We start from the raw sequence: 23022 nt of genomic DNA on the forward strand, positions 1-23022 counted from the left end.
GTGGTTTATGAAGGACGTGGTTGTCCCCGAAAGTGGACGAAAATCTGGGGGACATGAAACAGGGGCAATATTTGCAATGATTGTGGTTCTTCTGATCTGGTGGGGCCTTCCTGTCCACCTGTGTCCATCACAAATGTTGCCTGAGTTGGTGGGTGGAGGATGGTCTAGTCTGGTATATCGAGTGTCACGATGTTAAGCCTATCTATTGAACTGACATTGCACCGCTATCCTATTTAGCTGTCTTTTATTCAACTGTCAATAAAAAGTTGAGAAAAAAATAGTTTTTTGAGCAAGTGCTATTTAAATGTATTCATGTAAATACTTAGTGCAGTTCCATACATTTTATATTCTTACAGTGCATGCTTATCTCTTGTCCATAGGGATTATTGTTATTATGCGGTTTCTTGTAAAGCTCGAAGCTACCCGGATACAGGCTTCCCTGCGCAGACAAAAGATTGCAAGCAGTACAGAAGGCAGTAAGTTATGTAAACAAGTCGGTTTTTATTAATTATTTTCTAAAACTGAGCAGGGTGCCATTGGCCCTGAGATGGATAGAGGGAAATACAGAGCTTGGAAACCTGACAAGCTAAAGAACGCCCTCCACTTCTGGCCCTTGGATTTCTGAGAACTGCCAGAAGAAAAAGGTTGTTTGATCTCAGCTTGCGTGCATTGCTGTATGGTACTATAGGAGGACTCAGGGTATGAGAACCCGGAGCCTGCTTTATCTTGTGGGCAATGCAGAGAGCTTTAAAATCAACAGACCAAAGTCAGAAGCTTGCATCCAACTTTTCTCTTCAATCTTTGTGAAGTGATAACAAGTTGTGTGCCTTTGTTTACACTTTCTTACATTGCCGTCTAGGTGTTAGGCTCCACATAGCTCCCAGGCTGGATTATATTTGAGCAAAAGTAAGGCTTTTGGCCCTTCGCGTTCATCCTTTGTTTCAGACCCTGCTGGAATTTGAAATAAGAAAGCCCCTCCTGGCCTGCACATTGCTACTCCGAACAGAAAGCAGACAACTTATGGAGGTTGTTTAATTGTGTCCTGGGGTTGGCAAATTACACAGGGAAAAAAAAATCAGCATATTTCACTGGGGCCAAACAGATCCCAGATCCAAATAAATAGCTGCCCGACACGGGATCTGGCTTAATCCCCTTTGTTCCCGGCACCCGCACTGATTATCCCTTTCCTGAGGGATCAACGGAAGAAACCTGCCCAGGTGGGATAGTTATGGAGCATTCGGTCCTGTTCTGGGACCCTCATCCGGCATTACCTTCACTTCTGAGGCCTCCCTGGCGCTTGGTGGCCGCACTTCATCTAGACTATTGTGTTGATGTCTGAGAGTCTCACCTGGAACATTGTTCCTGTTATGGAGGCCTCAACTGGAAGATTGTCTTGGCCTGATGCCCCCAAATGGACTGTTGTCTCGGTTTGGACCCTACATCTGGGGTATTTTATTCCACTTGGAATCTACATTTAGAGTATTGATTCCAGATCAGGAACCTAAATCTGGAATATTTCAACTCATTCAGGAAAGTGCATCTGGAGTATTCAGTCTAGATAAGGAACCTATATCAGGAGTATGTTCATGCTTCTGGAGCCTACGTCTGTAGCAAAAGGCCCAATTTTGGGACCTCTATCTAGAGTATTGTGCTCAGTTCTGAAGCATACATCTGGAGTATTGTGTCCAGGCCTGAGCCTGTGTCTGCAGTATGGTGCCTAATTCCATAGCCTATGTCGTCCAGGTGCGAACCTAAATCAGGAGTAGTGTCTCATTCTGCAGGCCTCATCAAGAATATTGTGTACCATTCTGGTTGTTTCTCTTGTCACTTTGTGCCCTCTGTTGAAGGCTTCATCACGTTACTTTGCTCAGTTCTGGGAATGCCTACTCTGGTCCTGTTGTCCAGTACTGGAGACATTTCCCTTTTCTAGGGGTCTCATCCAGAGTATTGTCTCATGCTCTGGACTAGTTGCATCAAAGAAAGCTGCACCCCTGAATCATGGGGCATTCACACGCCTCCACCACGTTGCCACTGGACCTGCTGCACCAATGATGGCTACGCCACTGTGTCACAGGCCCCTCGCATACCTGCCCCCGGTGGCACTGCACCTGCTGCACCAACAATCGCTACATCACTGTGTCTCGGTCCCCCACACACCAGGGCCCGTGGCGCTGCACCTGCTGCATCAGCAATAGATACGCATTGCGTCATTAGCCCCACACCCAACTGGTACACGGGGGCGCTGCACCTGCTGCACAACCGAAGCTTCACCGCTGCGTCATGGGCCAACAACAGACCCGGGCCTTGGTGACGCTGCACCTCACCGCAGCGTCACGGCCACCGCGAACGCCAGGACCCGGTGTCGCTGCACCAACGTGCGTCCCTATGTTACATACTTTGTTTCTGAGTCTCGATCAGGACCGGGTCTCGTCCGGCATGGCGGCTGCCCGCAGGCCCTCTGAGCCCTCCCGGCTGCGGCTCTCAGCACTACCGTACACTGGAGATGGGCGGCCTCAGGAGAGGCTCCGCTGAGCAGGGCTTGGTTCCCGGCAGCCGGGCCAGGGAACATACAATAATACACATGTGCTGCGCCTTCCCATCATCGAGCCATGTAACTTTTGGGAAAGAAGGGCCTTACGGACAGTCTGGGCGGGGATGGGAGGAGGTGGCAGACAGAGGTACAGCAACGGATGTTTGTGCAGCAGAGGAGGAGAGAAATCATATCCTTAAGCCATTATGGGACTCAGATGTGCCGGCAAGGCCATTACCGCCAGACCGGGACTCGGCAGAGAAACAAACAGGGAAAGTGGAAGGAGACGAGGCCCAGCAGCACCAGAGCAGGGGCGTTCGCGGCCAGACCGAGAACAGTTTGTGAAACTATTAGTTTTCATTCGCTGCTCCATGTAGTGCCAGAACGCCGCCCAGAACCACTTCGCAGCACTCTGGCAGAACACGGAGGCGTGACACGATTATGTACAGTCGAGTTGTATGTAGGCCTGGTACCGAAGCAATTCCACGCCCACAGGTACAGGGGAAGTCACACCTAACCTAGTGAGCCATAACGAGGCAGCAGCGGTGACCCCTGTGCTTAATTTGTACCGCTGGTTGCACAGGATATGCAAGTGCACTTATTTTTGTGAGGGGGGCTTGTTTTCCATCATAGTACTTAAACATGCAGCAAACGAGACAGACAGGAAGAGGAAAGAGAAACATAGGAAACTGACAAAGGTGGAAAAGGGACGAAAACTACCTGCAGAAGTGAAGCTAGCTGCTCTCGCAAGCACAAAGAGTGGTGCGCACGCGCCACTGCAACCCATGTGCTTTCAATTATCACGCCTGTGTCTGGGCACGATAATTGAAACCACATGGCCTATTGGCGTCTATTATGCGCACCAAGCGCGTAATAGACATCAATAGGCCACGGTCGGAGCAATGCCCCTGCCTTTAACCTATTGCGTGCTGGCTTTAAAAAAAACACGCAAGCAAAGGCCAATAACGTGCAACAGAAGGAAAGGCACATGGTCGTGCGTGTGTCAATCCTAGGTCCGCTCCAAATCCCCATTTTTCACCTACTAAATGTCTCGAGCTGCGCAAGCACTGCTGTGCAGTGCAAAGCTAGGCGCGAGACCTAAAAAGGTTAGGGGGCTTTCTCACCACCAACTCCATTTACGGCTCCCATAAGTCGCTTTTATGGAACATATGTATGTCAGTTAAAGATGGATTTAACTCTCCTGTTTACAGTACGAAGGAGGGACACTTTCTTCTGTCCCATTTCCATGTTTTGTGGTGTTTATTTCGAAGCCCAAAAAGTTTGCCTAATAAGTGTAAATATTTCATCAATGAAAAGTTTTTATTTTATCGATTTTGAAGGTTCTATATAGCGCGAACAGGAACCTTGCGGGTATCAGAGCGCTTTACAGTGTAAATATAGGAAACAAAACGGTATATATAAAACATATTGTTCTGTATAATTAAGAATGGTATAAACACTTATACACATAGCTCATGTGAATTTAGCCAGGAGGAGAGATTTCACTTTTTTTGAAAGATGCAGTAGAGGGATTCAGTCTAGCTTCTGGGGGCAGTGCATTCCAGATCCTGGGCGCCATCATATATCCCCTCTGTATGAGTTCCACGGGCTCCATATTCAGGACCATTTGTTTGGACAATCCAGGGCCGAGTAGACAGTTTTTTCTCTGTGCCTGCACCAATCAAGGTCTTTTTTCCAGGCCTCTACTGTGGGTGATTGCGCCACTCCCCACAGTTGTGCAATGTTCCTTTTTGCCAACATTAATTCCAGTGTAGCCCACTGTGTTTGATGAGTATTCAGATCAGTATGTTCCTATATATTCAGGAGGCACCTACGTGTCTCTGGGCAAAGGACGACTGAGTACTTCACTTATTATGAAGTGTATTTTTCGCCAATAGGATTGTATGTATTTGGATTCCCAAATTATGAGCATGAATGTGCCTAAATGGCCGCACCATCTCCTACACTCTCCCCCCTCAGTCCTCCCCATCTGTACCAGTCGGGGCCCTGGGACATATACTCTGTGGAGGATTTTGAGTTGAACAAGCTTAAGTCGTGCTGGGATTGCAACTACTCTCTGGGAAGACACTGCCTCCTGCCATTCTTCCTCGTCCAATTCGATACCCATTTGTCCCACAATAGTTGGAGGGGTTCTGCCATGTTGTTTATCAATTTCTTATATATAATGATATAGTTTTCTCGGTTAAGTGACCGTCCAGCGCTCTATCTTCCAACGGGGAGGATTCAGGAGGGGAGGAGCCCTTTGGAAGAAGTGAATGCAGTGCATGGCGAACTTGTGTGTTTCGAAAGCGCTCTGTATCGGTGTTAGAAATGGGATTTCGGGCTAGCTGAGTCTTGCGTCCACCACTCTAGTCAGGATAAGGAACTTACACTCCTAAAATAACCCCTGCTCACCCCCTTGGTACCTTGGCACGAGCAGTCAGGCTTATCCTAAGGCAGTGTGTTAAGCATTTATACATAACCAACAGTAATAGAGTGTACGTACTACAAAAGGACACCACCCCAGTTTAGAAAAATAGCCAATATTTGTATACACGTTAAGCCAACAAAGGGAGGAAGGTACCCCTATAATCTTAACAGGGAAGGGGTATGTACAGTACTAAAAGGACATAGACCCTGTCACACAATATTACATCAACAAACAACCTCTCAATTGCCAAGTATATTACTTATGACTATAGACATATGTCTCACCCTATTATATTGTTGTATGTATGTTTTACTCCAGGATACACTGTCAATTTTGATTCAAAGCAGTGGCCTGATAGCTCACCTTGTTTGCCTGATATTTCTTCACTCTACTACTCTCACTTTTGCTTCTCCTGTACGGCACAGGACTGTGCCCTACTGTAATTACAATGCCTTGTTAATATGTATTCGTACCCTGAATGATTTGTTTGATTATTAAATTCCCTGTCCGGCTGGACTAGGGATTGAAGTATATAGTAGCCTATTGTGGTCTATATAATATTTTCTTGTACTTATTCCTTTATGCTGTGGACCTTTTGTTTCCTTTAAAACATGTGAGAAATGCAGGGCGTTGAGGCCCTTAAAATCTCTCTTGTTGCGGGTCGAGCTCCTCTCCGATAGAATCAGGAGCGCTGGCAGGCATCGAGTGCTGCGGCGCAAAGTGCAGCGGTGCCACGTGTGGTGCCCCCAGTTCGCGGTACGAGCAGCGGCTTGGTGACAGCGTCAGATGGCGTTGTCAGTGAGACTAGGTTCGCGGTGCAAAATGGAGGCGGTGCTCGCCACGGTGCTAGCAGGTCACGGTGCAAGAGGCGGCATAGTCGTTGCTGAAGCGCTGTCGTCGGCTGATGAACGGTAGTCGATGGCGCCAGCGTCGGTAGGCCAAGGCTGTGGTGCGGGATAAGGGCAGCGCGTTGGGTGACTTACGAGCGGTGCCCTCGAACCACGGTGCAATACTCTCAATCATTTTCATGATCAAGTCTGTGTAACAATAATTCTACAGGTCTTTTATGTAGAAAATGTTTGGTTGCAGTCATTCCAAACTCAGGGGTAATATTCGTATATACGGATACGACATCCAATGTGACTAGAATCATCTCATCATCCCACAATAAATCATTGATCATGTTTAAAACATGCTTCATATCCCTTATATATGATGGTAATTGTGGTACTAAGGGTTTCAAAAGAGTATCCACAAAATGGGACAGGTGTTCATTGGGTCCCCCTATACCAGACACTATTGGCTTGGCAGATGGAAAGGGGGTAGATTTAAGAATCTTTGGTAAGGTATATAAACATGGAAATTTTGGTCTGTCAATTTTTAAGTATGTGTATTCTTCAAGAGAAAGCAGCCCTGCCTCATACCAATTTCTGAGGTCCTTATCGACTGTTCTTGTGATACGTGCTATCAGATTTTCATCCAAGGCTGTATAACTTGCTGTGTTCGCAAGCTGTGAATATATTTCATTATTATAGTCAGACCTGTTCATAACTACTATACAGCCGCCTTTGTCCCCCTCCCTGATAATCAGATTCTCATCCTGTTTCAAAAGTATTAGTGCTCGTCTCTCCTGTTCAGTAAGATTGTATGCCCCTCTGTGTCTGCCTCTAATCTTATTGGTTGACACAATCCAGGTCATCACAAACATTCTTGAAAAACACAGCACAACAATTATCTGATGGGAGATTAGGGGTGCATTTTGATTTTGGTATTAACCCACTCTCCTTTGTATGGCCAATATCAATACCCATTTGATGTAAGAAACCTTTTTCATCCAAAGGGGTACCTTCTTCAGGATCCAGTGATAACAATAATGCAGTATCTACCGAGTTTTGTATTGACATAGTGCTAAATGATATTGATCTACTCATTTATTTATTTAAAACATTTGTAGAGCGCGGCTGTCACCTGGCAGGTATCCTGGCGCTAAGAAGCTTACTCCTAATTTACAGGCGAAGGGAGTGATTATGGGGGATGGAAGTGGCAGGGGAAAGCTAGGGGAAGAGCCATGTTTTTATTTGTTTCCTAAAAGGTAGGAGCTGTGGAATTTGGCGAATGTCGGCAGGCAGGCTATTCCACAGCTTAGCCGCAGCTACTCTAAAAGATCTTCCCCCGATCCTGGCCTTCTTAAACCTGGGCACTATCACAAGGCAGGCGGTTGCGGATCGTAGAGTTCTGGTTGGGATGTACCAAGTAAACATTTGTTGTAGGGGTCTTGGTCCTAATCCGTGTAGTGCCTTGAAGACCAGGCAGAGAGCCTTGAAGGCTATTCGTTGCTTCAAGGGGAGCCAGTGTAGCTCGGCTAAGGCAGCAGTGGCCGAGGATCTCCTGGTCCATCCAAGGGCCAATTTAGCTGCTGCCGATTGGACTCGTTGGAGTCTGTCCAGCAGTACCATGGGAGATTCGAGCAGGAGGACGTTGCAATAGTCAAGGTGACTGAGAATAGTGCACCTGACTATCAATGCTCGGGCCTGAGGTGGTAGTAAAGGCAGGATTTTACGAAGTGAACGCATAAGGGCCGAGCAGGTGGCGACTGTTCTCGTTACCTGCGTTTCCATGCTGTTTGTTGTTTAGCATGACGCCGAGATTGCGAACACTGGTGACGGGTGGCGGATTGTTTGAGTTTTCCGGGGGCCAGAACTCCACAGGCAGAAGGCGAGAGATTCGGCTCGCAGGACAGAACAAAACCTTGGTTTTCGAGGAGTTGAATTGGAGGGAGTTACGGTGTAACCAGCCAGCAGTGTCCCTTAAGCAGTCGTGGAAGGCATCCATGGGGATGGAGTCTTCCCCCTCCCAAGAGAAAATGAGCTGGGTGTCGTCCGCATAGTTTACTGTAGTCATATTGTGGCTTTTGATTAATGTGACCAGAGGCTTGAGGTAAACATTAAAAAGGATCGGACTGATAGAAGAGCCCTGGGGTACACCGTGGGGGACTGGGGAGAAGGCTGATTGAAAAAGGGGGGAGGTATACAGCCTGTTTCCTATCTTTGAGAAAAGAGTGAAACCAGAGCAGGGCAGTGCCGTCAACCCCCGCCTCTCTCAACCTCTTTAGCAGGATTACATGGTTGACCGTATCGAATGCGGCAGACAGGTCCAATAGGATCAGGGCCACGGCTTGGCCCCTGTCTGCCCGCACTCGAAGTTCTTCCATGGCAGTAAGAACAGCTGTTTCGGTGCCGTGGGCTGGACGAAATCCGAATTGGAAGTCGTCCAGAGCGTAATTCTGCTCAAGGTGTGTTGACAAGCAGGTGCTGACCCATCGTTCCACCACTTTCGCCGGAAAGGGCAGAAGTGATATGGGTCGAAAATTAGAGAGGCATTCTGGATTCAGAGATGGTTTTTTCAGTAGCGGGGTGATGAGAGCTTGTTTCCAGGGGTTGGGAACGAGTCCGCAGCGGAGAGATTGATTACAGATCCTCCGAAGGGTGTGAAATAGCTCGTTCCCGCATGCTTTCCAGGTTTTGGGGGGCAATGGGTCAAGGGGGGAACCCGAGGTAATGCCCAGTGCCAATCTCTCAAATTCTGCTTCGGGGATCTGGGGAAAGGTCAAGAGACTTTCCCTCAGAGGACATACTAGACTTGGAGGATCAAGATTAGCGGAAACAGCTCCGGGGGAGGTTATAGTGTTTTGTGATGGGGGAGTTGCCAAGTTGATGATGATGGTCTCGATTTTGTCCGAGAAGAACTGTGCGAGATTGTCACAGAGGGACTGAGATGGGGTGATAGTTTTCTTGGCGCAGTCAGGGTGTGTGATGTTGTCCAGGATCTGGAATATGCTTTTTGAACTGTTGGCTGCGTTAACTATTGTGGAGCAGTAGTAGGTCGATTTGCTCTCAGCAATAGCAGATTTATATTCATGGAGCTTGTTTTTCCAGAGGGTTTTATTGTTATCACAATATCCATGTCTCCACTTCCTCTCCGCCTGTTTACAAGCTGATTTGAGGGTTTTCAGGGAGTCATTGTACCAAGGAGCAGGTGCTCTGCCTTTGGGTTTACAGTGTTTTAATGGGGCAATAGAGTCCGTGATGGATGTTATCCTCGAGCTGAAAGATCTATAGTTGTTTTCAACCGAGCTGGTAGGAGAGAAACTCTCTTCCACCTCGAAGACTTTGGTGGTGGAGCTAAGTTTTTCTAGGGCTTTCCAATTTCGATATGTAAATTCTGGTAGCACGTTTTTGTCGGGCTTTCTTATTGTGGTGCTGATGATGTAGAGTTTGATCAGTGAGTGGTCCGTCCAGCTCATGGGTAAGATGTCGCCTACATGTAATAGATCGGGACTCGAGAAAATAAGGTCGAGTCGATTACCTGCAGAGTGGGTGGGTTGCTTGACCAATTGGTGAAGCCCCACGCTGTCACAGGACAGCAGGAGGTTGTCTAGTCCTGTATCAAGGCTGCCATTTGGCCAGAATTTCATCCGATCTAGTATGATGTGTAAGAAAATGCCTTTTCAATTTAAGTTTTCTAACAAACTTGTACAAGTCAACCTTCAATTGTTAATTTTTTCCCACAGTAGACGGACAAAACCCAAAACCTTTCTGCAACACTGTAATCATTTCATTAGTTAACAGTAGATTGGACAGATTGATCACATTAACATTCATATGTTCCTGATCAGTCTTAGTACTCATTACTTCCTCTTGGTCCATGACCTGGTACACATGCCTGCTCTGTCGCTTGACTGATCACTTGGATCTCTTTCGTCATCTGGTTTTCCTGTTCTTGGCGTACGAGTATTGACCTCCCGGTCCCCTATTCTGATTCGCCTCATTTCTAATAAAAAACAGTTGCTTCCAGAATCAGAGGTAACCTCAACCTGTTCAGTATTACTTTCATTGTCACTTGAGATGACACTGTAAGAGCTAGCTCTATCAATTCCTCCTTTCGCCCACCACTTGTTTCCTTATTAATCAAATGATCACATTTTCTGGAAATTTTGATAACTCTGCCAGATATTGCATCCACTGGAATGAGTCTACAAAAGCATAAATGAGTGCTAAATCAATAAAAATAATGTAGCTGCAGCTGGCCCCCTAGAGGCATAAACATCTGCCCACAGGCACTCTTACCTCTTTCCTTGTGCACATCAACTGCTCACCAGCAGTGCACTAACGCTTCCAATGTCGTATAGCTGGTTTTGGTTTGTGCAGATTTATATATGCCAATATATGTCTAAAATGCAAATTACAAACTGGATACTGGGCAGTATTAGTCATTGTCAGGACCCAACAAAAATGATGTCTTGAGCAGTTTAGGTCATACAATGAATAATATATGCAGAAATGGTATGATTGTTCATGTATTTAATATAATAGACAGCATGGCCTTAGTAGGCAACTTCACAGAACTTGAAGTGAAACATTATACAGTGAAAAACTGAACAGGCCAGGCCAACATAAGTAATATAAAGCTTAAGGAACATTTAGCTGTTAATACCCTGCCTACTGATCTCTTACTCATGTATGATTATTATTAAAGGATTCCGAAGGCTGCTCAGTCCAAACAAATGTACAATTCAGGATGGACAGACTGGAACAACTAATTATCAATTAATCAACATTTTATATAGTCACGCAAGCCACTCACCGTCAGCAAGAGCACATTTACGCTGCGCACAGATCACCCTACAATGTTATACTGCTTATATATTGACTTTAAGACAAACACTTCTTTTACCAATTCACTATAGATTTTGATTGCGTGTAAACAAATTGGTTTCTGTTATGAATTGTACCCCTGAGGGAGGGTTAGTTTTGTACTGAAACCCTCCCACTGTTAAACCAACCACAGTTATCTCAGTCATAACCATCATCTGATATTTGTACTGTCTCGAAGACTGAAAAATCTGGAACTCCCCAAAACAGAGCGGGGGGATGAAAAAATAAAATCTGAAATAAAGAAACGGACATTCTGTGGTGCCTGATGTGGCTGTCCGTCACCTCCAGAGACGGACCACTCTGATCCGCAGCATGCAGTGTCTCATGGAAATAATGACTTGCTGTTGACCCAAACAAATGCTGGATCTAGAGTGGTACTTGGAAAAAGAGTAATCTGCAAGGGGGAACATGCATTAGAAACTGGACTGCCTTTTGGTCAAAGACTTTGAGACTGTTGGCTCAAAGAATTGCTTCCTGTATGACCCCTGAGTCTGCATAGGGACTTTGTACTCACAGCCAGGATGGGCAGACTTCAGTGGAGGAGCAGTTGCTTTAGCTAGATCACAAATAGCCTCATTCTTGTGAGGGGGATGGGGTGGGTGGACGTGTGGCGCCACCAACACGCCCAGAGTCGGGAATACACGTATGTCTCGGCAGTACATAAGTCCTTCTCTAGGATTGATTACCTATTTGTTCCCCATGCTTGGGTTGGGAGGGTGGGTTCCACATCTATCTTGCCCCGAGGTCTGTCGGACCACTCCCCGGTTGCAATGGACTTACTCTTAGATAGACGGAGATAGCCGTTTAGGTGGCGACTCTCCACGTGGCATCTGCAGCAGGAACCCTATCAACAGCACATGAGGGAAGCGATTGCACACTACTGGAACGATAATGATCACCCTGACAGATGCCATGACTCTCTGGGAAGCCATGAAACCTACGCTCCGAGGGGTGGATATTGCGTGGTGTGCGGCTGCCCGTAGGGCACGCGGGGAGGATTTAGCGCAGGCGGCTGACCTGGGTCCGCGCCCAGGAGGCATGTTGCCAGGACGACGGGAGTGAGGAGGATGTGGGTCAACTACTGCTATTGCAGCAAACTTACGCCTCCCTACAGCTGGATGAAGCCAGGCAGTTGTGGCTGGCGACTCAAAGTAGGATCTACCAATGGGGTGATAAGTCCAGTTCTATGCTGTATAGGCTCTGCCAGAGCACTTTTCACCCTCAGACACTGCCGTGCCTACGAGACGAGGAAGGTACACCCATGACAGCCCCGGCGGCTCTGGCGGCCAGGTTTGCACAGTATTACGCGGCCCAATATGCCCCCCGGGAACTTCTCCAAGCGGAAGACATAGATACATTTCTTGCTGACCTCCCGCCGCGAGCGGTTTCGGACGAGGCACGTGATAGTCTCGACCTTCCGCTGTCGGCTGAGGAGCTGGGTACAGCCCTCGGGGAATTGAATGCGGGCAAGGCCCCGGGACCGAACAGGTTTCCCAGTGAATTCTTTAAGAAGTTCCATCTTCAACTCGGTGCACATTACGGTAGGGCTCTGGAGGCAGCCAGGGAGAAGGGCCAGCTCCCGAGGGACTGGCGGCATGCGGAGATAGTGGTATTTTGCAAGCCCGGTAGGCCTCCTGACCTGCCTGAATCTTATAGACCAATATCGCTTTTAAACACCGAGTCCAAAATCTTAGTGAAGGCGCTGGCCAATCGTCTTCTCCCGTACATAACCAACCTTGTACACCCTGACCAAGCTGGCTTTATGCCTCATAGGGCATCGCGGCATAATATCAGGCGCGCCCAGGTAGTGGTGGAGGCGGCCCGTGCGGCGGGTATTCCTGCGGCACTCTTACTGGCCGACATAGATAAAGCCTTTGATTCAGTGAGCTGGGTCTATCTTCGCGCACTGCTGTCTCGTCTAAACCTTGGGCCCTGCTTCCTATCATACCTATATTTGCTGTATACTGACTTGACTGCGTCGGTGAGGGTGGCTGGAGCGGTATCTGCCCCCTTCCCTATAGGACGTGGCACCAGACAGGGCTGCCCCCTATCGCCCTACTTATTTGCCCTGGCTATGGAGCCGTTGGCAGCATGGGTGAGAATTGACGCTCAGATGCGGGGTGTCGAGTGGCAGGCGGGTCACACCGATAGAATTGCTCTTTATGCGGACGATGTCCTCTTCTTCCTTACGGACCTGAACAGATCGGGGCTGCGAGTCCTAGACATAATGCGGATATTTGGTGAGGTATCAGGCCTCCATTTGAACCAACGGAAATCTGTGCTGTGGGTGTTGGGGGAGCGCGGTGGTCTAGGACCCTGGGCGAAGACACTACAGGCAGCGGCGGGTGGCCTTCGGTATCTGGGTGTGTTTCTGACTGATCTGGGCGGTGTCTCCTGGTCGCGTAATGTTGTGCCCGTGTGGGAACGTGTACGCTTGGACATGCTCACCTGGTCCCGCATGCCTCTTAATGTATATGGCCGCTCAGCCATTTTCAAGATGGCGGCCCTCCCGCGCCTGTTGTACCAGCTACAAAACCACCCATATCCAGTTTCCCCGCAGTGGTTCAGACAGGTCAACTCGACGCTTAGTCAGTTTCTATGGTCCGGGGGAGTGGCGAGAGTGGCGCTGCGCACATGTTTTCTCTTCACATACTGTGGCGGCCTGGCGACGTCGGATATCCAGTCCTATTGCCAAGCCTCCCACCTTCTGATCTTAAATGAGTGGTGGTATGGGGACCGGAGCGATCCGGCCTATGCCTTGGAGAGGCATCTGATGGACCCAGACACGTTACATACTATACTCTACTCAGCGCCTAGGCGACGAAACCTCCCAATGGTCACACAGACTGTATATCGTATATGGCGTGACGCCCTTCGCCGTATGGGGTGGTGGAACAAACTCACAAGGGAGACTCCTCTTTGGAGAAATGGGCTCTTGCCCTCATTGACATCCCTCCCCGGGTTTAGGGACTGGGATGCAATTTGAATATCGGCCCTGGGACACGTCGTCAGGGGCACTGCCCTGAAGTCATTCCAGGAACTAGGTGAAGAATATGGTATGCCCCAGACGCAGTTTTTTAAATACCTGCAACTTAGGCACGCCATCACACCCACCTTGAGGGGCTTGGACTCCCTGCCGGAATTCAGCCCTCTGGAGGCCAAGGTATTCATGGGGGAGCTAGACAGTAAAAAAATATCCACTATATATCAGACACTAGTGACGCATTGCTCGACCTCCCTAGATAGCTTACGTGATAAATGGGAAAGGGATGTTGGTCCATTGGAGGAGGAAGACTGGAGGGAAGCACTGGAGGCCCCGAGAGGAGCTGCCATAGCGGTACGTCTGCGGTTCATTCAGTTTAAGTACCTCCACAGGGCTTACTACATGAGGGAAAGATTGTGGAAGGCGGGCCTGATTGGATCCCCGGATTGCTTGAGGTGTGGCAGAGAAGTAGGCACTTTCCTTCATACTGTATGGGCGTGTGCTGGATTGCAGAGGTTTTGGTCTGGTGTGTGGGACTGCCTATCTGAGGTTCTGGGTTGGGAGCTCCCCCGCTCGTCCCCACTGGGTCTTCTTCATGTTATGGAACAGATAGGGGGAAACATTTATAAAAGGCATCTCTATTACTGGGTCTTATTGTGGCCAAGAGAGACATTGCTCGTGCCTGGAAGGACCCTAGGGCCCCTCTGGTAGGAGTGTGGAAAAGGGGGTTAGACTTCTACATGGGCCTGGAAAGCCCGATCTTCGCAGCTAGGGGCTGTCCCCGGAAACATTATAAAATCTGGAAGCGATGGGCGGATTATCGTGGACTATGGCTGGAGCCGCCGCCTGATCGGCCTGTGGAGGAACTCTTGGATGCTGGGCCCGGGCCATAGGGCACACACACTAAACGCTTCTTCTTGCCATTATACTTGAATGTTATTTCGACGCTGTGCCAGGGGTGGGGGGGGGGGGTTCTGGGCTGGGGTAGTGGGAGGGCGGAGGACGGGGGGGGGAGTTGGTTGCATTTCTTTATATTGAACTGTTGACCGTATTGCTTTCCTGTGATTGCCATTATGATGCTCACAGCTCCTCCGATATCCGGGGTGCTGTGCTTGTTGTGCAATTTGTCAACACCAAAATAAAAATCTGTTCTGAAAAAAAAAAATAGCCTCATTCTCTTGTAGAAGTGTTGAAGCCTCAATAAAGAGGGCTTAAAAAGCCTTGTCCATAAATGCATGGTAACATTTGCCAGGCTGCAGGCCTTCTTGGACCCAGTCCCATTTTTTTTTTTTAGGAGGATGTCAGGGTGCAGGTTCCAAATGTGACCGCTCCTGGGTAGAGGGCTTGTGTGACTGCCCATCCTGGAAGACCAAGATTGAGTGGTGTGGAATAGATCCAAGACTTGCACCTGGATCTTAAAACATTATGCTGGTTAACACAGGGAGATTGGTGCCGAAGGTTAGCCCTTGGGAAATGGGGTCAGTAGGAGTGGCAACGGAAGCAGACGTATTGGGGCAGGCTTTCTAACCTTTTGCTTTACAGTAAGAACATCGAAGAAGAAGTCTGAGCAGAGAGTGGAGGACAGCCCTGAGGCAAAGCCTGAACTTTGGGTTCAGCATATGGAAGGGGTTTGGTTACTCAAAGTTTAGTTGTGTTTGTCCTGGTGGATGAGAGGAGTCTAGCATATCTGTCATGGAGTCCATTTTCCCTGGGAGTTGAGAGGGAACACGGAGAGGAAATTATAAGAGTCCTGACGAGAACTAGGATTGCTACCTAGAGACGACGGAGAGCCGTAGAGTTGCATAGCGGGGGGGCCTGGACACTGCTCCGGACTCTTAAAGACCTGGATCAGCTGGATAGGGTATCTGTGTCACATACTTGTAGATTCAGTGTGCCTTTAGAAATTCTGAAAACAATGCTCAAATTAAGGTTACAAATTAAGGCTACATAATGCGTTTTTCATTTGAGAAACAGAATAGCATACAAGAATGGAGTATATATCACACTGTCCCCTGAATAAAAATCCGCATGACATTGATTTTTTGAGATGTTTGATTTTTTCAGAATCTTGGCTTAAGATACTCACTGGGTGAGCTCTTTATCGTATCATGCTAACAACCTAGTTGCATGTTCACCCACACACTTCACCAAATGTGTTGTTTATTGGAGGTGAATATTAGCAAAGCTCCAGAACACGAGACCTTGAGAAGTCATCGAATGTCAAAACGTTGCCCCTTAAGAATTTAGTGCAATACAAAGGCTGGGCCTTCAGAAAATGTAAAACTGAAACCAACAAGCCACATTCTGTCAAAGATATTTACTCTTCTCCAATACATTTCTATACAGGTCATAGTTCTACTTAAACTTTAAATACTTAAGAAGGCTTCACCAAAATAGGATTGTCAAAACATGACCCCCAATGTATGAAGACATGACAAAGAACTACCATAACAAACTCAAGATGGACGGAGAGCTGACACTTTTCAGACACTCACCCCTTAGTCACCAATCTAGGTTGAATCAATCATCCATCTTTAGCTCACTTTACCACCCCAGTTCAGTCCCAGCTATATGCAAATCAGTCTTGACCCTGAGTCTCATGGAACAGGCTAGCCTGAACTGCTAACAAGGTCTTCCCTGGACAGGAAACAAGCATCCTGGGACTGGTTTCAGGTTGGCGAAGTGAGCTAAAGAATTATGATGAATTCAACCCAAATTTGTGATTGGGGGAGAGTGTCTGAAAAGTTTAATTGCTCCGTCCATAATCTACTTGTGTTCGCTTTGTTTGCCCCAATAACTACCATACACAGAATAAACTGCTATCAAATAAGTGAGTTTCACTTACCAGAAAAATAATCCAATTTTTGTCTCCCCTTCAAAAACAAGCACTCCTGTTGGGGTAAGTCCCAGATGATAATCGTTTCCGTCTCGGGCCTAGTAAATAAGGATTCCAAGATTATTTACATCATTCCTTACATTAAGAGGATCACAATCAATTCGCAAAATATTCTTTCTACAGCAGATCGAATCAATGTTTTGTTTTAGGGCTCTAGCGAGGGTGGGACACATTTAGAAACGTTATTACTGCATGGGCCAAATCTAATTTACCCAATCTCCTGCTTTACTACAGTGATTCAACAATAAGCCTCCTGCTACCTGATTTTTTTCCAAGAGTATAAGACCTTTACAGGTAGTCTTTTGAAGGGAAAGAGCACCCAGCCACATTGATGAACTATACAGAATACAATGAGCCATATAAAGGGGAAGCCTTGTAACAATTTCTATCGCTACCTTTGACAAAAGATTCTCCTAAAGGGCACAAGAGGTCACCACATTTATGCCCTAGCCATGGAATAAGCAGCCCGTATATCTATGCTGCACAAAGATAGGAATAAGGCAAGTGCTCCCAATCAACCTTTAACACAAAATACAGCAGTGATTATTCATGGGTTCAATTACTGATCAAAACAATACATAAAGAAAAAGAAAACAACTTTGAGTGGGCTAAAAAAGTAAGAGTGAATACAAAAAATTATGGGGCCACTACATTTGTGATCTTAATTACCCTTTTAGCCACCTCAAGCATACTCACCTTCACAACATGCATGTCCACGCCATACATTTCAAGCCATTTGGCTTTGTTCAAGTAGTTAGTTTCTGCTTCTTCAGGCATCTGTCCTCTAAAAACAAAAAACAAAATTCCAAATCAAAGTAATGCTAGTATTGGCTAAAAAAATCAAAATTTTCATTTTGGGTGTCAACCATGCAGCAGGTCTACATTAACCACAATGTAAGTCTGAGGAATCTCCCTGGACTAACTATTGGACAACAGTTTATGTGGTACTTTCACTTTGATCACATCTCATCCATACATGTACTCTTTGGAAACAGGCCAAAAACGAAAATGTAACGTTTACACTCTTTTATTAAAATACAATCTGATCATTCTTTGTTAAAATTTCAGATAAGGGGCGTGGCCAAGATGGCGGGGTGAGCGGACGCTTCTTCCCGCAGCTCCTCCGGCCAGACTAGGCCCGAGCCCTTTTTCGTTAGCTTCTCTCCCCCCGCTGAAGCTCAGCGGCTGAGAGATGGGCGACGGAGACCTTGGGGCACGCATTGATGCTACTTTGGCCCCGATCGCTCCGGTGGAAGCGCGCTACAAGACCGATTGCAGGACGGTGGAGCGCCTTGGAGGCGGAGCAGATCAGGGCGCTGTCCGGATGCCTCGGCTGGGGCCTGGTGCTGATGTCTAGCGATCTGGAGTGAAGCTCGCCCCGGTGCTCGACTGGGATCGTCAGTGGGATAATGGCTATGTGACTTCACTGCGCGAGGACCCTGCCGTGTGATCGTGGTGGTGCTTGGACTTGCGGTGGTGGCCTCTCATGTGGTGCAGGCCCCGGCCCCGTGGCCAGTTGGCGACAATGTTTAGGATCGGAGCCAGATCTACTGTTTCTCCTCTCTAGCTGGACAGCTCTGGTTAGAACTTTCCTCCGTATGCCTGGCTTCTGGAGTGGCCCTGGTGGCATCGCCGGGCCTGGACGATCTACCCGGCCCCGCCCAACCGCCATCTTGTCTTCACGGCGACGACGGCGCAGCCCTCCTTCAATGTCGCTTGAGGTCGTCTCCTACACCTCTGCTTTTGCACAGCTCTCCCTTCCTGCGGAACGCACCAGCCGGGGTTCCCCTAGCGGGGGTCCCTGTTGGGATCTTGGCTGAGCACCGAACGGCTCTCTGTGACTAGACTGGCCCGCCATTTTGTCACCTGTGGCGCAGGTCCCCTATCTGGACGGGAGTTCCTTCTTGAGGGACTCTACCGAACGTTGGAAACTCATCAAGGGCCGAGCCTACCGGAGGTGGCCGGAGCCAGTGTTCCTGCTTCAGTTGAGTGCAACAGAGTACGGGACACGAATGTCCGGAAAAGGAGGATCGAGGAAGGGGGATCGCACCCTGCCGGACATGCTTAGCAGGGCCCAGCAACAACGGGACAGGGCGCAACCGTCTCCGAGCTCTTCCCGGGCCGCTGCGGACCCGACCGGGGGTGAGCCCCCCGTCACGAGGTCCTTCATGGAGGACCTGTTCAGCTCGCTTAAAGCAGACTTCCAGACGCTGAAGCAGGAGGTGGCCAGTGAAGTACGCGAGGTCCGCAGGGAGGTGATGGGCCTTGGTGAGCGGATGGAGACGGTGGAGGCAGCGGCCCAACGTCGGGACGACAAGATTGTCCATTTGCAACAGGACGTTCTCCGTCTCAGGGAGCAACATGTTGAACTCCAAGCCCATAACGAGGACCTGGAGAACAGGTCGAGGAGGAATAATATACGGGTACGGGGTGTACCGTCTGCAGATGAGGGGACAGACCTGGTGGGCTATTTGCAGGACTTGTTCGGGGAGATTCTGGGAGAGGCCGCGGACTTTCCGATCCGCATCGACAGGGCCCACAGAGTCGGCCGACAGCGACAGTCGGCGGCACCTCCGCCGGACATCTTGGCCTACCTCCCTGACTTTCCGATGAAGGAGCGCATCATGTCCGAGGCCCGCAGGAAACAACCATTGACGTTCCGAGAGCGACCTGTGGCGCTGTATCAGGACCTGTCTGCCATCACATTGCAGAAGCGCAGGTCCTTCAAGATTGCAACCGATTTCCTGCACGAGCACGAGACACCGTACTCCTGGGGGCATCCCTTTCGTTTGATATTTCGTTGGAACGGGGTACTGCACCAGCTGCGCTCCTTGCAGGATGTTTGCGGCGTCTTGGGGCTTACGGCTACTGAAGAGGATGGAGCAACACCGACCTGGAGGCGCTCGGATAGAGGAGGACGTCGGCGGTCGGCGAGAAGGAGATCGGCGGCGAGCGCTGGGCGGCCTGACTCGCCCACCATCAGAGCGGACATGGCCAGTGCCCTGAGAGAAGCGGCCAGGGACTCGGCCGCCTCGAACGGTGTGGCCTTGACGGCCTAGACTCACTCCGGGGGGAGATGGACACAGCTTCTTCGATGCCAGGTTCGGGGGTCGGAGGGAGGGTCGGGGGGGAGCGGGGGAAGCGAGTGGCCGGACGTCCACTTTTGGTACTTTCTGCAGACTTGTCCGTTTTGGGACTTGACTGGGACAATGGGTTGTTGGTGTTTGAGTTGGAATTTGGCTAGTTGCCATTGGTTCGTTTGGGGTGGGGTCGGGAGTTGTTCAGGGGTTGGGAAGGAACCGTCCGATATTTCCTGTGTTAATGCTTGGTCCTATTTTGCCTGTCCTGCGCTGCTGCCTTGCGCCCCTCCCCCTCCGGTAGCCTGCCCGCGACATAGCGTCTCCGGACTCTGGGAGATATGTCGTCCCTGAAGGTGGTGACCCTTAATGTTAAGGGTCTGAATAACCCTGTGAAGCGTAGGGCAATTTTGTCTCTACTGGAGGGGACACAAGCTGATATATGCCTCCTGCAAGAAACCCACTTGCTGTCCCGTGACTGTCATAGAATGCGCTCTGCCAGGTTTCCCACCCAGTTTTTCTCCTCTGCTGCGTCCAAAACTGCGGGGGTGGCTATTTTGCTGGCGAGCTCCTTCAAGGGGGAGGTGTTGTATAAATTTGCTGAACAGAAGGGGAGGCTTTTGGCATACCGCCTCCGCTTGGGGGGCACATCGTTTACTATTGGCTCCTTATATAGCCCGAATGACCATCAAGAACGCTTTTTAGGTTCGGTGCTGGTGGATGTAACTGCCTCCCCCGATTGTCATGTTATCCTAGGGGGTGAATTAAATATAGTCTTCGATTCTGCATTAGATAGGTCAGCGCAGCGATTCCCGCAGACTGAGGAACTTTCCCAGGCCGGGAAGGCCCAAATCACCGACATGGATTTGCATGACCTTTGGCGCACCCTCCACCCTACAGATAGGGATTACTCCTATTATTCGCATGCGCACCGGACCTACGCACGGTTGGACTACTTTTTGGTTAATGGACCGATGCGTGCCGCTGCTACAGCGGCGGACATTGGGGTCCTGACACTGTCTGATCATGCGCCGGTCGTGGGTGCGTTTGCGTGGCCGGCGACCTCCCCCTCTCGAGGGGTGTGGCGCCTTAGGGACACCCTTCTGCACAAAAAGACAGTTGTAAAACATATTGAGGAGGCAATACGGGACTACCAGGCACACAACAGTAACTCAGACACCTCATTGGCGACACAGTGGGCGGCGCTGAAGGCGGTCCTCAGGGGGGAATTCATCTCCATCTCCTCGGTAGAAAACAGGGAGCGGCAGCGGAAGAGGGAGGAGTTGACTTCCCAGGTCCGGGAACTCGAACAGGTCCACCGCCGTACGGGTGCTCCAAGGGTTTGGAGGCAGTTGAAGGCTGCCAGGAAGCTCCTGTCGGCGCTGGACATGGACAGGGCGGAATACCCAGCGTTGCGTCTGAAACCTGCATTTTACACAGGGGGGGATAGGTGTGGCAAACTCTTGGCATACAGGCTCCGTGTTGCGCAACAGCGTAACGTAGTGAAGGAACTCTTGGGTACGGGCGGGGTGGCTGTCTCGGGTGATGCGGCGGTGGCGGAAACATTTTGTGGTTTCTATGAGGCGCTGTACACCGGGGAGCCCTCCTCGCCGCGGGAAGCAGTGGAATATCTGGAATCTGTGACCCTTCCGGCGCTAGACCCCGCTCAGGCGGAATATCTTGAACGCGATATCCACGTTGAGGAGGTGATTTCCGCGATAGCCAGACTTAAGCACGGGAAAGCCCCGGGCCCGGACGGTTACACGTCCCTGTTTTACAAAACCTTTTGCCCGGTTGTGGCCCCTATCCTCGCCCGGCTGTTTAACTCCTTCTCCGAATAGGGAGCCATCCCACCGGATCTCCTGAGAGCGACGGTCTCAGTGATCCCGAAGCCTGGGAAGGATCGGGCCTTATGTGGCTCATATAGGCCCATCTCGCTCCTGAATGTCGACCTCAAGTTGTACACGGGGATTCTGGCGTCCAGGCTGGCCCTGCACCTCCCGGGTCTGGTTGAGGCCGACCAGGCTGGCTTTGTGCCCGGCAGACAAACTGTCGACAATACTAAGCGAGTGACGCACATTCTGGAGAAGGCTTCGCGGATCCCAGGCGAGCGGATGCTGCTGGCGGTGGATGCCGAGAAAGCTTTCGACAGGGTTCACTGGCCTTACCTCGAGCAGGTGCTCAAGAAACTGGGCATCGGTGATAAATTCTGCTCTATGGTTTTCAATTGTTACAGGTACCCTTCAGCGACGGTGAGGGTCAATGGGTGCAGCTCCCGTAGTTTTGCAATCGAGCGCGGCACGAGGCAGGGGTGCCCTCTTTCCCCACTCCTCTTTGCTCTTTACATGGAGCCGTTTGCCCAGAGGATCCGCCAAAACCCGGATGCAATCGGGATCAAGATGGGGCAGTATGTTCACACGGTCAGCCTCTATGCGGATGATGTCCTGCTGACCCTGGACGATCCCAGGAGGTCCCTTCCCGCCTGCATCCACGAGTTGGATGCTTTTTCACGAGTGGCCGGTTTCAAAATGAACATGGGCAAGTCGGTGGCTCTAGATGTGTCTCTGGCTGCGGATACCAGACGGGACCTTCAGCGGCTCTTTCCCATGCAGTGGTCATCGTCCCATGTGCCATACCTGGGGATTCTGCTGGCGCCGACGTTGCCAGAGATGGTAACGGCTAATTACACCTCTTTTAGTAAGAAGATAAAGGAGGAGCTTGGCCACTGGAACAAGAGCCTGTTGTCTTGGCTTGGCAGGATTGCTGCGGTCAAGATGACTGTTCTGCCCCAGATCCTATATCTTTTCCGAGCCTTGCCGCTCCAGCCTCCAGTGGGTTGGATCAGGCAGACGCAAGCTGACATCGCATACTTTGTCTGGCAAGGCCGCAAGCCGCGGATGAAGAGGGTTCTCTCCACGCTTGCCCCGGATGCGGGGGGCCTTGGTATCCCGGACCTCCGGAAATATTTTCAGGCGGCGCAGCTGCGATACCTTGTGGAGTGGAGCAGGTGGGAATCCGATAAGCACTGGCTCTTTCAGGACCAGGCGGTGGCAGGGCATACCCTCCAGGAAGTTCCATTCTTGTGCCGAGTTCACCGCCCCCCTAACCTTTATGCTTCCTTTGTCACGCGGGTTCCCCTGATGGTGTGGGACACGGTTTGTGAGGTTCGGGAACTCACCACGTTCCCCTCGCCATTTACGCCCATAGTGGATAATCCTGATTTCTCCCCATGGATGGAGCCGGGCGCTTTCTCCCATTGGAGGGCGGCGGGCTGCCGAGCGCTCTTTCAGATTTATGGGTCGGAGGGAGTGGTCCCCTTTCAGCAACTTCAACAGGAGTTCCACCTGCCGGAGTCGGATAGACTGCGATATATGCAGGTCCGGCACTGGGC

General features: G+C 49.9%; 1 protein-coding gene across 1 annotated transcript in view; it reads right to left on the reverse strand.

Annotated features, from left to right (window-relative positions):
- The window catches only part of EPB41L5 (erythrocyte membrane protein band 4.1 like 5), a 1452967-nt gene that overhangs the window by 834234 nt on the left and 595711 nt on the right, over positions 1-23022 (reverse strand). Inside the window, exons 9-10 of the mRNA XM_086957110.1 lie at positions 17251-17338; positions 16504-16592 (exon numbers count right to left, since the gene is read on the reverse strand). Of these exons, the coding sequence (XP_086813236.1) occupies positions 16504-16592; positions 17251-17338 (177 nt within the window). The remainder of the gene's footprint in view (positions 1-16503; positions 16593-17250; positions 17339-23022) is intronic.

Source organism: Lissotriton vulgaris, chromosome 2_1 (genome assembly GCF_964263255.1).
Source record: "Lissotriton vulgaris chromosome 2_1, aLisVul1.2, whole genome shotgun sequence".
In the NCBI taxonomy this organism is placed as follows: Eukaryota; Metazoa; Chordata; class Amphibia; order Caudata; family Salamandridae; genus Lissotriton; species Lissotriton vulgaris.